Below are 13,818 nucleotides of genomic sequence, written 5' to 3'. Positions count from 1 at the left end.
TATTGCTGTTTGTAATTACTACGAACAGCAGATCTGTCTCTTCTCTGTTAGAAAGGAGGATTTGTGCGTTTACATATACAAATCCCTGTTCTGGCTCTCGTGCCCACAATCGCGGGTGGCTGGCGGAGATTGTGCTCGTCGGCCACGCGCATCAAGTCCCCCCCCCCCCGCCATTCAGTGGGCGTGCCTGCTATGCCTCTTAAGGTAGCTGACGTACGGGTACGTGGTTTCGCGGGAACAAACCACTTTGCCGACTTAAGAGCCGGGTTGGCAAGTGGTTAAGGAAAACTAGCTTTTCTACTAAACCAGACATTCAGAAAAAAAATGGTTATCTGTCAAAACACAAGGCTACTGGTGATCAGTGGAAGTCGAAAAGTACGGAGTGTCAAACTACAGAAGTTTCCGATGACAGGACACTTTGTGTAATTTCTTACGGCTACATTTTAAAGAACAAAGCACAAACCAATATTAACCAGATTAAGCACAATATATATTGCACTCACTTTGTCTTTGCATAGAACATAGCAATAGGCTTTGTCAGTAGTGAAAATACTGTCCTTAGTATGGAAGGTAAACTGACATGGCTGATGCAGACAGACAAGGTGTTCAGAATAGAAGATCCCATGGAAGACAACGTTGAAGCATTTGCCTCAATCTGGGACTGATCAGAGCACAAAGTGTGAAATTCTTCAGTTACTCTCACAAGTAGTTGCATTAAAGAATTTAGATTTCCCAGAGGCCCTTTCTTCTTTTTCGCCCAATCAGTTGGAGTGTGAGGAGCTGAAATTAGACAAGATTAACATTTTATAGATCGCCTAGAACTGCGCGATTAATCATTAAATTGTGATCTCAATTCCGGAATTTCCAGGATGCATGTAATGGAGAGCCATTCTCTGCTCGGTGGTCAAAAAAAAAAAAATGCAGCCAGCAAAGCTTCACAACATTGCTCGGTGCTGAGAGATAAAAAGAAACATTGTATATCATTTGTTTCTATTAGATTAAAGGAAGGAACTTTGGTCTGTAAATGGTCAGTTTAACCACTTACCGCAAACCGTCGAAGCTGTACCTCAGTACTTTGACATAGAATACCGGGGTTATGGCAGCATATAGCTGCCATAACTCCAGTATTTTCTGAAATGGCGGGCGGTCCTTTTTAGAATAATAGTGGTCTCTGGGTGGATTTGCCGCAAGATCACTTTCATCAGCGGCGGGAGAGGTCATATCGGTGGGGACGTTCTGATGCTCTCCCCTCAGTAGCATTGAGTGCATGGGAAAAGATGGCCCCCACTCTGGCTCCATACTATTGGATGACGGAAGCGATGTCAAAACGTCAGTTACGCCCAATTGTGTTAAAGGAGAATTTTTTGTATTTTTTTTGGAAAAACACAAAATACATTTTTTTTTTTTTATTATTTCATTTAAGTGTAAATGTGAGATCGAGGACTTTTTGAACCCAGATCTAACATTAAAGAGGTTCTGTCATGGAAGGAAAGAAGGAAAGAAAGAAAGAAAGAAAGAAAGAAAGAAAGAAAGAAAGAAAGAAAGAAAGAAAGAAAGAAAGAAAGAAAGAAAGAAAGAAAGAAAGAAAGAAAGAAAGAAAGAAAGAAAGAAAGAAAGAAAGAAAGATCCTGTGGAGCTCGTGCACAGAAGGAAACGCACATGCAAAAAACGCTGCGATAGAGCGAGAGCAATAATTTTAGCACTCCAACTCAAAACTGGTAACCTGTAGAAATTTTTAAACGTCGCCAATGAAGATGTTTAAGTGCCAAAGTTTGTTGCCATTCCACGAGTGGGCGCAATTTTGAAACATGACGTTAGTCATCAATTTACTTGGCATAACATTTTGTTTCACACTATAGATGAAAAATGTGGCTAATTTTACTGTTGTCTTTTTTTTAATTAAAAAAAAATGTATTTTTTCCCCAAAAAAACCTGCGCTTGACCGTTATGCAAACACGGTGCGACAAAGTATTGCAGTGACCATTTTATTCTAAAGGGTGGCTGAAAATTTATAAAATATATATTTGGGGGTTCCAAGTAACTTTTTTTTTTTTTTTTTTTTTTGCTAGAAAGTGTTTGAAAAATAGGCCTGGTCCTTAAATGGTTAAAGACTAAGCCTTTTTCTAACACTTGTTGCTTACAAGTTAAAATCAATATTTTTTGCTAGAAAATTACCTGGAACCCCCAAAACGTACATGCATAAAAAAAAAATAAATAAAATTAGGAGAGAGAGAGAGATATATATATATAATTTTTTTTTTTTTGCAGAGACCCTAGAGAATAAAATGGCAGTCGTTGCAATATTTTATGTCACACTGTATTTGTTCAGCAGTCTTTCAAAATACATTTTTGGGAAAATACACTTCAGTGAATAAAACAAACAAAAAAAACCCCACAAACAGTAGAAATGTGAAAGATGTTACACCGAGAATCGTGATCTTTACTCTAAGAAAAAAAATTGTGCAGCTCTAAGATCTCCATTTCTGTACTCTGTGGGGTTGATTTACGAACACTGCCGAGTGCAAAATATGGTGCTGCTCTGCATAGAAACCAATCAGCTTCCATTTTTAATGTTAAAACCTAATTGAACAAGTTGAAGATAGAAGCTGATTGGCTTTCTATGCACAGCTGCACCAGATTTTGCACTCTCCAGTTTTAGTAAATCAACCCGTGTTCCGCAGATTAGGGTTTCTAGAATACAAGCAGCAACAAAACCAACTCTTTAGCCTTTATGGAGGCCACTGCATGAAGCCAGATCTCACCTTTTGTTTTGGGTTGGAATTTAGTGCTATAAGGGGAGAAGTTGACAGAATCTACAATAACTGTAACAACCTGAACAATCCTTTCCAGCATGAAGAATCCCTAAAAAAAAAAAAAAAAAAAAAAAAAAATAAGAGATGCCTGATCAGTGTTTACATTAATTAAACCATAATACACAAATTCAAAATCACACACCCCACTTATGTAGATAGAAGTTGTCCTATATTACACCAAAACATGGTTGTGCATCAATACAAATAGAAAAGATAATTACATCAGACTTACCACTGGCTGATCCCCAAGTGCTGTAAGTATCCGAGAGCAGAGCTCCTCACAGCACCCATTCTCATCCGTTGTAGTAACTAATGAAGCACAGCGGGCAAATGTTTTATACAATTCAGACCATGTGCGCATCAGAGTCTTCACAGTGGGCTGCAAGAGTGATCAACAGGTCAGTTTACTTCCTGTATCATGACAAGTGTACCAGCTGATGTTTTCACTTAATACGAAATGTATTGTACCACTTACCTGTGGAAAGGACGAGACTGGGAAGATGTGATTTATAGGGAGCATTAAAGCACTGAGCAAGGCGCTAAAATTGTGTTCTAGGGCATCACCTTGGTTTACCTCATTAGTCTGAAGCAAGACAAGAAATTGACAAAAAAAAAAAAAAAAACACAACACACAATTACTAATGTAATTAGGATCTGGACCTGAACAAACAGAACAACATTTTATTATTTCTATGAAAACTGACAAAAAATAAAAACACACACACAAAACACACAAACTACAGCGGCGTGCCAGCAGAAAAATGTTTAAAGAGCAAGTTCACCTTTACAGAAAAATCTGAAGGGTGAACTTACACAGGACCTCCTCATCCCCACCAGTCCAGCTGACCTGGAGCATGGCAATCATCTGCTAGAAGACATCTGGTCACCGCCTCACTGGTACGGGGCTTAGAAATCCCCCGCAGCTTAATCTCCAAAATGTACCTTGTCAGGAGGTACGTTTAGAAGCATTCTAATTGGTCTGTGCCGACCAATCAGAACCTGCACAGCCCATCCTGTCACCACAGGCGAAGAGGAGAAAAAGCCACGGGGATTTCAAATCCTGGACCGGTACAGCGGCTATACGATCTGTCAGTGCTAGGGGGGGCAGATAATCGCCGGACTCCAGGTTAGTGGGACCAGGTGCAATGGGAAGGGGATCCAGTGTAAGTTCAACTTACAGATTTTCTGTAAAGGTGAACTTGCACTTTAAATATTTTAAGCAATATATGAGAACACTCTTGGGAGACCTCTAGGTATTAAGTGTATATGTATCTAAAATTGATTTCTCAATTACCTACCTATTGGTGATTAACAATGGAGGCTTCCCTGACTAGGGACAAAACTGCAAATGCAATTGCCACCCTCCATCCCTAGAAATCCCAGGGCCTGGATGGCTTCCCTGGAGATTGATACAATAAGATTCATTTTCAATGAAGCGACCCCCCATGAATGCTTTAGCCTGGGTTCACACTATTGTGATGCGGGAACCAGCGCGACATCGCATCTCCCTCGCATGCAGTTCACGCTGCGCTCGGCGAATGCTGCTGGTGTCAATACAACATTAATGACACCCCCAGAACAGATCGCAGTGCGAACTCAGAATTCGGAGGACAATAACGGGCTCGCATGGGTGTGAACACCCATGCGATCCAATTCCAGTGCACTTGACACTTGATTAACGCACCATTAGCTCATAGGAAGGTTGAACCGTCAAAAAAAAAACAAAAAAAAAAAAAAAACACGAAAACAAAAAAAAAAAACAAAAAAACAAAAAAAAAACAAAAAAAACAAAAAAAACAAAAAAAAAAAAAAACACCACTCCACCTACACATATATATGTATTAGCCAACTCTTCTGTGCTATGTCTCTCTCAGCCATAGATGGACGGCGTAGCGTTCCTAAATTCTCAGGTTTTACTACCCTGCTACACACTTGATACCCATACACAAAACTCGTTTTGGCCAACAAGGAAAATGTGTGAACAGCTACAGAGACAGCAACTTCATTTGAATCCCTACATAATTCTGTGTATGATGGCCAGTGAATCCCTTCCCTGAATAAAACTCCGTTCTAAAAACCACATGGTCAGCCTCCTTTGATAATTAGATTTGGCGCAACCTATATTTGAGTACTTTCAGTCCCTAGTGCAAGGGTTAACTACAGAAAACCTTCTCATTACGTGATGGAGAAGGATCCAACCTCAAACAGGCACACTAGATTCCTGGCAGACTGGTATTTATGTATTTGCAGCATTTTTAAAATGGATAAAACATGGGAAAAATTTGCACGTTGTAGATATGCACTTAATTTGGTATTTAATTTTGCCCAGCCACAAAATGAACTTAACTAAAAAAAAGGCACCTGCTTCAGATTATCTGCATTCTGTTCATCCCTTCAAAAGCAGTACTGTTCTGCAAAGAGAAGCCAAGAATTTAGGGCCCATTCACACTAGAACGGGGAGCAGGAGGCCCTCCTTCCTTGACGGTTTCCTGCAATGCTTTTGCGATCAGCAGATGTCAGTGCAAAAAGTCACCCCAAATGCAATGCAAGTCGCAAACGCAGTGTGTCTGCCCGCATGGTTTAATAGATGCAATCCAGTTGCAGTGAGTTTCCAAAAGCAGTGCAAGCACTACTTTTAGTGCAGTACATTTTCAGCTCATTCCTTTCAAATGGATTGAAATCGGACTGCACAGAACTGCATGTGAATTACACAGGAACTGCACAGCGTTACTGAGCGATTCACATGCAGTTCCCAGTGTGAATGGGCACTTAACCTGCCGCAGGTCAAAAAAAAAAAAAGGGGAAGAACACAGCCCCAAAGTGCCAATCATTTGAAAATTAGGTTAGTCAGTTCTACAAGTAATGCTCATCTTAATGTCAGGGGGCTATTTTCCTGAGGTTGCACATACTAAAAATTTAAAGCAGACTTCTACTGATCTGACTTCCCATGCACCAAGTCAGCATGAACACTAAAACTATGATTTTGATTTCCAGACAAGTAACAATACAACTATATAAAAAGCCATCTAATCCAGGCAAAGTAACAAAGTGATAGATACATGGATAACTCAAAAATACTGTATGCATTCCACTTTAACCCCGATACCAAAAGTTAACTGTAAGCTGAGAATACCATTAGATTTTACCTGATTAACTTTTTCAGTCAGTGGATTAATCAGAATACTCCAAATGCGCCAAAGCAATTCTTTGTTTTCTAGCAACTTGGCACCCTGATTCAGTTCACCAAGAACAGACTCGCAAAATGCCAAAGGTGAGGTAGGACCAGAGAAGACGTAACTTACAAGCGCTTCAAAGTTTACAAAGAATCTGTTCAGTACAGGGGAAAAAAAAACAAACACAAAAATAGAAGAAATTACCAATTAAAAAAAAATCACTAAACTGCAATACATGGTTTCCTTTAATAAAATGTAATGCACTAGAGACTACAATAATTACTTTTCCTCAGTAACGCCATGTTCCAGAATTCCAGCATGAAAGTGAAGCTGTATTAGAAAGAGTGCTGGAGTTCCCTAGGTAAACAAAAAGATACTAAATCAGATGATCTGTCATGCATGACACTTCAATAGGTCAACATGCTTAAATAGGTTAATGCACACAAAAAAAAAAAAAAAAAGCCACATAGCACTCTGTTTAAAGACCAATACATCTAAAATACTATAGGCATTTCCAAAAAATTATATATAATTTTAGTAAATTACACACAGTACTGTGCAAAAGTTTTAGGCGGGTGTGAAAAATGCTGTAAATTAGGAATGCTTTCAGAAATAGAAGTTTATTTTAGCAACAAATTGAAATTCTCGCTCTCTCCATGTTTATTTTTTAATCGACAATATGGAAAGTAAATGAACAGAAGAGAAATCCAAATCAATAATGGTGTGATCGCCCTTTGCCCATAAAACAGCATTAGTTCTTCAATTCTTCTAGGTACACTTTCACACAGTTTTTGAAGGAACTCGACACGTAGGTTGTTCCAAACATCTTGGAAAACGGACCCCAGATCTTCTGTGGATGTAGGCTGCCTCAAATCCTTCTGGCTCTTCATGTAATCCCAGACAGACTGGATGACGTTCAGATCAGGGCTCTGTGAGAGCCAAGCCATCACTTCCAGGACTCCTTGTTGTTCTTTACACTGAATGTGGTTCCTAATGACATTGGCTGTACGTTGGGGGTCATTATCCTGCTGCAGTATACATTTGGAGCCACACACCTGCCATATGGTATGATGAGATAAGTATATCTACCTGTATTTCTCAGCATTGAGGACACCACTGATCGTGATCAAATCTCCAACTCTATTTTCAGAAAGGCAGCCCCAAACTTGCAAGGAACCTCCACCATGATTTACTGTTGCCTGCAAACACTCATTGTATCACTCTCCAGCCCTTCGCTAACAAACTGCCTCCTGCTACAGCCAAATATTTCACATTTTGACTCATCAGTCCAGAGCACCTTCTGTCATCTTTCTGCACCCCAGATCCTAGGTTTTGCTCCATTGTGGAGTTTTAGCCTCAATTTCATGTCCTAGTTCTCCAAGATGTTTGGAACAAGCTACCTGCCGAGTTCCTTCAAAAACTGTGTGCAAGTGTACCTAGAAGAACTGATGCTGTTTCGTGGCCAATGGTGGTGGTGGGGGGGGGGTTTGGTCGCACCGAATGTTGCTTCACTTTCCATTTTAGTTGCTTAAGTAAGGTTAATAAACTTAACACCTTCTTAACACCTTCGAAAGCATTCCTAATTTACAGCATTTTTTCACACCTCCAAAAAAACAAAACACACACACACACACACACACACACACACAGGGGTTGATTTACTAAAGGCAAATGCACTTTTCAAGAGAGCGTACTTGGAAGTGCAGTCACTGTAAATCCGAGGGGAAGATCTGAAATGAGGGGAAGCTCTGCTGATTTTATCATCCAATCATGTACAAGCAAAAATGCTGTTTATTTTCCTTACATGTCACCATTCGTATTTACAGCAACTGCACTTCCAAGTGCACTTGTAGTGCAAAGTGGATTTGCCTTTAGTAAATAAACCTCAGTGTGTCTTGTTAGCTGATAATACAGATTAGTTAGCATTTTCCTGCAGAGTCCTTCGCTCTATGGCAGAGAGGAGGCATTTGTGGTCCTGCCCTTGGGTAATAACGTTGCTTCTCCACAGATACATTAGAGTAAGTACTGTCACTCAAGTGCTAGAACAAGTGTCAGGCAGGCCATACACTGGTCGATTTTCGAAATACATTTTTTTTTTCTCGAAAATCTTATCTAAGAATTTGTTTGAATTTCGCACCATTAGTGTCTGCAAGTAACAGCTGATTTTTGTGTGGACATCGAATTTGAGTAATTGGGCATGTTGGAGATGTTTTGAAAAACAAACTATTTTCTAATCAATGATGGGAGAAGCCAAAAAGAAATGCGCATGTTCAATTAAAGAAAATTCCCGGAAAGAAAAGATTCCCAGCCACGCAAATTCTTTTCTGTAGCAACATGAGGTGAAATTGAAGGCTTGGTTGGTCGAATTTCAAAATCAATGGTGGCATCATCGGATCCCAAAATGCATGAAATTTCTGATTTTCAAAAGAAAATTCTTTCTAAATTCGACCATGTATGGCCTGCTTTAATCTAGAAGTGTGTTAATGGCAGAATCACCAGTTGAATATAAAAGGATAAAACAAGCCTGAACAGAAAATTAATGCAGTTGCCCCATCAAAGGTTTTGTAAACTACCATACATTTTGGGGGGTTAAATGTACACATTTTTTTGGCTAATAAAAACAAATCTGTTACTTGATGCAGGTTAACCACTTCACCTCCGGAAGACTTACCCCCCTTTCTGGCCAGGCCATTTTTGCGATATGGCACTGCATTACTTTAACTGACAATTGTGTGGTCATGCAATGCTGTACCTAGATTAAATGTATGTCCTTTTTCCCCCCAAAAAAATAGTGCTTTATTTTGGGGGTATTTGATCACCTCTGCGTTTTTTTTTGCGCTTTACACAAAAAATGACTGACAATTTTGGAAAAAAAAAATGTAGATATATATATATATATATTTTACCGCTTTCCGGCTATATTCAGGAAAAAAAGTCTGCTGCTTCTGTGACAAAGCGTGACTCTGAGCAAAGCATGAGACGGTACGTGCTCCATACAGCCCCCAGTAATGACACTTAGGCATGACAACATTTACTTTAAAGGAGACATTTCATAAGAAAATTTAAAAAATTCCTTAGAAAACTCAACTTGCCTTTCCCGCCGCAGGGTTTTCTGTGGTAAAACCAACAGACCCTATCCTCACTGATCACGGTGGGTTCCTTTAACCACTTCAATACCAGGCACTTAAACACCTTCCCGCCCAGGCCAATTTTCAGCTTTCAGCGCTGTCGCAGTTTGAATGACAATTGCGCGGTCATGCTACATGGTATCCAAACAATTTTTTTATCAGTTTGTTCCCACAAATAGAGCTTTCTTTTGGTGGTATTTAAACACCTCTGCGGTTTTTATTTTTTGCGCAACAAACAAAAAAAGACCGAAAATTTTGAAAAAAAAAACAAGTTTTTCTTTGTTTCGGTTAAAACTTTTTGTAAATAAGTACGTTTTCTTCTTCAATGACGGGCACTGATATGGCTGCACTGACTGGCACTGATATGGCTGCACTGACTGGCACTGATATGGCTGCACTGATATGGCTGCACTGACTGGCACTGATATGGCTGCACTGACTGGCACTGATATGGCTGCACTGACTGGCACTGATATGGCTGCACTGACTGGCACTGATATGGCTGCACTGACTGGCACTGATATGGCTGCACTGACTGGCACTGATATGGCTGCACTGACTGGCACTGATATGGCTGCACTGACTGGCACTGATATGGCTGCACTGATGGGCACCGATTAAGTGGCACCAATGAGATGGCACTGATGGGCACTCATAGGTGGCATTGATGGTTACTTATGGGTGGCACTGATGGGCACTGATAGGTGGGCACTGATGGGTGGCACTGGTTATTTGCAGTGATGCCCCTAAGGGTGGCATTGTTGGGCATCACTGCAACATAATGGTGCTAATCAGTGCCCATTTGTGGGCACTGATTGGGCACATGTGGATGGCCATGGGGTACATACCTGGCCATCCACATGTTGCCCCTTCCCTGGTGGTCCAGTGTGGTGATCTGAGGGGGGGCTGCGCTGACCCCCCCCTGCCAGGAGAGCCGCCGATCGGCTCTCCTCTACTCGCGTCTGTCAGACGCGAGTGAGGAAGAGCCGATCAACGCCTCTTCATATTGACAGCGTGATCAGACACGGCTGATCACGTGGTAAAGAGCCTCCGCCGGAGGCTCTGTACCAGGATCGGTGTAGCGGTGTGTCAGACTGACACACCGATCACCGCGATGCGCGCCCCCGTGGGCGCGCGGCGGCATGTTATCCTGCTGGACGTTATATGACGTCCAGTCAGGATAACAGAACCACTTCCCGGATGTCAATCCGCCATAGGGCGGGCGGGAAGTGGTTAACAAACCGTCAGGAACCGGGAACCCCACAATCCTGGACCATAGCACCCCAGCAGTAAAACTTTATGGCCTTAATACCAAAAAGTACTGAATCCCGGGGTCCAGCTCTCTAAAAAGAGAAGCGTTTACAAGCAAAGACCTTGTTTCTTCAGACACGAGGCCCAGGGGGTACCATTCAATTTGGCCTAAAAGATACTTTGAATAGATCCAGCTGCATAGCTAGCCCCAGCAAGGATTGCTCCAGTGGAGCTCAGCAAAGAACATCTTCACTTGTGACCAACACTGGTGAAAAAACGGAGATGCTCCGGGTATGTGAGGGGTTATATAGGGAGGCAACTTCCTGTTTAGGGTGTGCCAGTGTCCAGCATCTGAAGGTGGACTATAACCCACATAGTAATTACTATGGCTCCGTCCCGTGATGTACGATTACAGAAATAGACAACACAGTTAACCCCTTGATCAACCCCTAGGGTTAACCCCTTCCCTGCCAATGACATTTATACAGTAATCAGTGGCTATTTTTAGCTCTGATTGCTGTATAAATGTCAACGGTCCCAAAAAAAAAAAAAAAAAAATGTCTGATCTGTCCGCCGCAATGTCGCAGTCCTGATAAAAAAAAAAAAAAAAAATCTTTCCCCTATTTTGTAGACGCTATAACTTTTGCGCAAACCAATCAATATACGCTTAATAATAAATGATTCACTATAAACTCGCCCTCACCAATAGTGAAATCAAATAGCGGCGCTAAAAAACTACAATTACCTCAAAGAAAATGTGTGTGATCACTAAAATGTGATAACCTAATTAACAGCTGTTTTTAACAGCACAATGTGAACTTGTGTTTCTAATAAACAGACATTGTGTAAACCATCTGTGTAATAAACTTATATCAAAAGCTAATAATAAACATATAAAGTCCAAAGATGAGTGAAACGTAGTGATGTAAGTGATGGTACATAACATCAAATGAAAAATCTTCAGTGATAATATCTTCCACCACACCGCTGTGATTTGTGACTTCCACTCCCCTTCAGCGAGCAAACTCGCCAGCTCTTTTTGCCTTACACTCTCGTGTTCGGCTCACAGGCTTTTCCCACACAGTAGGGGGCACAGTAATAACCTCCAATCAATCCCCGTTTAGTGTCCAGAGTATATATACAAACGCTCTATGTGGATATGAAAATCGTCATCAAATAGAAGAACAACCTGTGGCACCGGCCGGATGACCACAGGTAGCCCGTCCTGCTGGGTATACAGCGACAGTGGGAGGTGGCGCGATGATGCCGCTCAGCCCCTTATTTATTGTTTTTCCTGCTCCGCCATGACAGCTGTCCTCCTATTCAGCTGCTGTCTGGGAATGGAGATCGCCTGGTGTGAGTTAAATGACATGTAAACTACAAACCCCAGTGTGCAAAGGGAGCACACTGGGGTTTGCACATGTAAACTACAAACCCTTTGCACACTGGGGTTTGTAGTTTACATGTCATTTAACTCACACCAGGCGATCTCCATTCCCAGACAGCAGCTGAATAGGAGGACAGCTGTCATGGCGGAGCAGGAAAAACAATAAATAAGGGGCTGAGCGGCATCATCGCGCCACCTCCCACTGTCGCTGTATACCCAGCAGGACGGGCTACCTGTGGTCATCCGGCCGGTGCCACAGGTTGTTCTTCTATTTGATGACGATTTTCATATCCACATAGAGCGTTTGTATATATACTCTGGACACTAAACGGGGATTGATTGGAGGTTATTACTGTGCCCCCTACTGTGTGGGAAAAGCCTGTGAGCCGAACACGAGAGTGTAAGGCAAAAAGAGCTGGCGAGTTTGCTCGCTGAAGGGGAGTGGAAGTCACAAATCACAGCGGTGTGGTGGAAGATATTATCACTGAAGATTTTTCATTTGATGTTATGTACCATCACTTACATCACTACGTTTCACTCATCTTTGGACTTTATATGTTTATTATTAGCTTTTGATATAAGTTTATTACACAGATGGTTTACACAATGTCTGTTTATTAGAAACACAAGTTCACATTGTGCTGTTAAAAACAGCTGTTAATTAGGTTATCACATTTTAGTGATCACACACATTTTCTTTGAGGTAATTGTAGTTTTTTAGCGCCGCTATTTGATTTCACTATTGGTGAGGGCGAGTTTATAGTGAATCATTTATTATTAATTTGCACAGTTCTGAATATTTACGTGGCTGCTTAGTGTGAGGCTTTAGTCCCATAAGCGCAGTGTTTGGCACATAGGAAGGGGCGGATTACCTGTGTACCATATTGGTAATACAATATACGCTTATTGTGATTTTTTTTTTACCAAAAATGATGTAGAATATATAAATCGGCCTAAACTGATGAAAAATTTGTATACTTTTTTGGAGGGGTTATTTATTATAGCAAAAAGTACAAAAGTGTTTTTTTTTCAAAATTGTCGCTCTTTTTTGTTTATAGCGCAAAAAATAAAAACCGCAGATGTGATCAAATACCACCAAAAGAAAGCTCTTTTTGTGGCGGGGGGAATGAAGACATCAATTTTGTTTAGTTACAACTTCGCACGACCGCGCAATTGTCAGTTAACCACTTGCCGACCGGCTCCTGTACATATACGTCGGCAGTTTAAAGATGGATATCTCGGTACCAGCAGCAGCTGCTGCCACAACCGATGTTTCCATCTTTTTGGACGGCGGTTCTGTTTAGGATAATGGTGGTCTCTGCGGCGGATTCGCCGCGAGATCACCGTTATCCGCGGTGGGAGAGGGGCCACCCCCCTCCCGCCGCTTTCCACCGCTTACCGGAGCCGTCGACAGCGTTTGGGACCTGTCCACGGCTGGGTATGGAGAAGAGTGAGGGGAAGATGGCCCCCCCGTCTCCATACTATAGCAGGGCGGAAGCGACGTCTTAACGTCACTTCCGTCCATACGTCTTAAAAAGGCACATTTTTCTGTTATTTTTTCAAAATGACAAAAATTTTTTTTTTTTTTATTGCATTTAAGTCCAAATATGAGATCTGAGGTCTTTTTGACCCCAGATCTCATATTTAAGAGGACCTGTCATGCCTTTTTTCTATTACAAGGAATATTTACATTCCTTGTAATAGGAATAGTGTTTTTTTTTAAAAAAAAACAGTGAAAAAAATAGTCAAGTAAAATAAATAAGAAAAAAAAAAAATTTTTAAAGCGCCCGTCCCGACAAGCTCGCGCGCAGAAGTGAACGCGTACGTGAGTAGCGCCTGCATATAAAAACGGTAAAACCACACATGTGAAGCATCACCGCGATCGGTAGAGCGAGAGCAATAATTCTAGCCCTAGACCTCCTCTAACACAAAACATGCAACCTGTAGAATTTTTTAAATGACACCTATGGAGATTTTTAAGGGTAAAAGTTTGACGCCTTTCCATGAGCGGGCGTAATTTTGAAGCGTGACATGTTGGGTATCAATTTACGTGACGTAACATTATC

General features: G+C 41.3%; 1 protein-coding gene across 3 annotated transcripts in view; it reads right to left on the bottom strand.

The window, feature by feature from the left end:
- RIF1 (replication timing regulatory factor 1) overlaps window positions 1–13,818 on the bottom strand; it is a 51,912-nt gene that overhangs the window by 16,805 nt on the left and 21,289 nt on the right. For all 3 annotated transcript variants that reach the window (XM_073634190.1, XM_073634189.1, XM_073634191.1), the window contains exons 17-22: window positions 6,270–6,343; window positions 5,960–6,140; window positions 3,289–3,396; window positions 3,046–3,192; window positions 2,763–2,862; window positions 504–780 (exon numbers count right to left, since the gene is read on the bottom strand). In XM_073634190.1, the coding sequence (XP_073490291.1) occupies window positions 504–780; window positions 2,763–2,862; window positions 3,046–3,192; window positions 3,289–3,396; window positions 5,960–6,140; window positions 6,270–6,343 (887 nt within the window). The remainder of the gene's footprint in view (window positions 1–503; window positions 781–2,762; window positions 2,863–3,045; window positions 3,193–3,288; window positions 3,397–5,959; window positions 6,141–6,269; window positions 6,344–13,818) is intronic.

The sequence above is a fragment of the Aquarana catesbeiana genome, linkage group LG06, assembly GCF_042186555.1.
Source record: "Aquarana catesbeiana isolate 2022-GZ linkage group LG06, ASM4218655v1, whole genome shotgun sequence".
Taxonomy (NCBI): Eukaryota; Metazoa; Chordata; class Amphibia; order Anura; family Ranidae; genus Aquarana; species Aquarana catesbeiana.
Note: the sequence above shows the minus strand (reverse complement) of the source record. Positions and strands in the feature narration are given on the sequence as shown.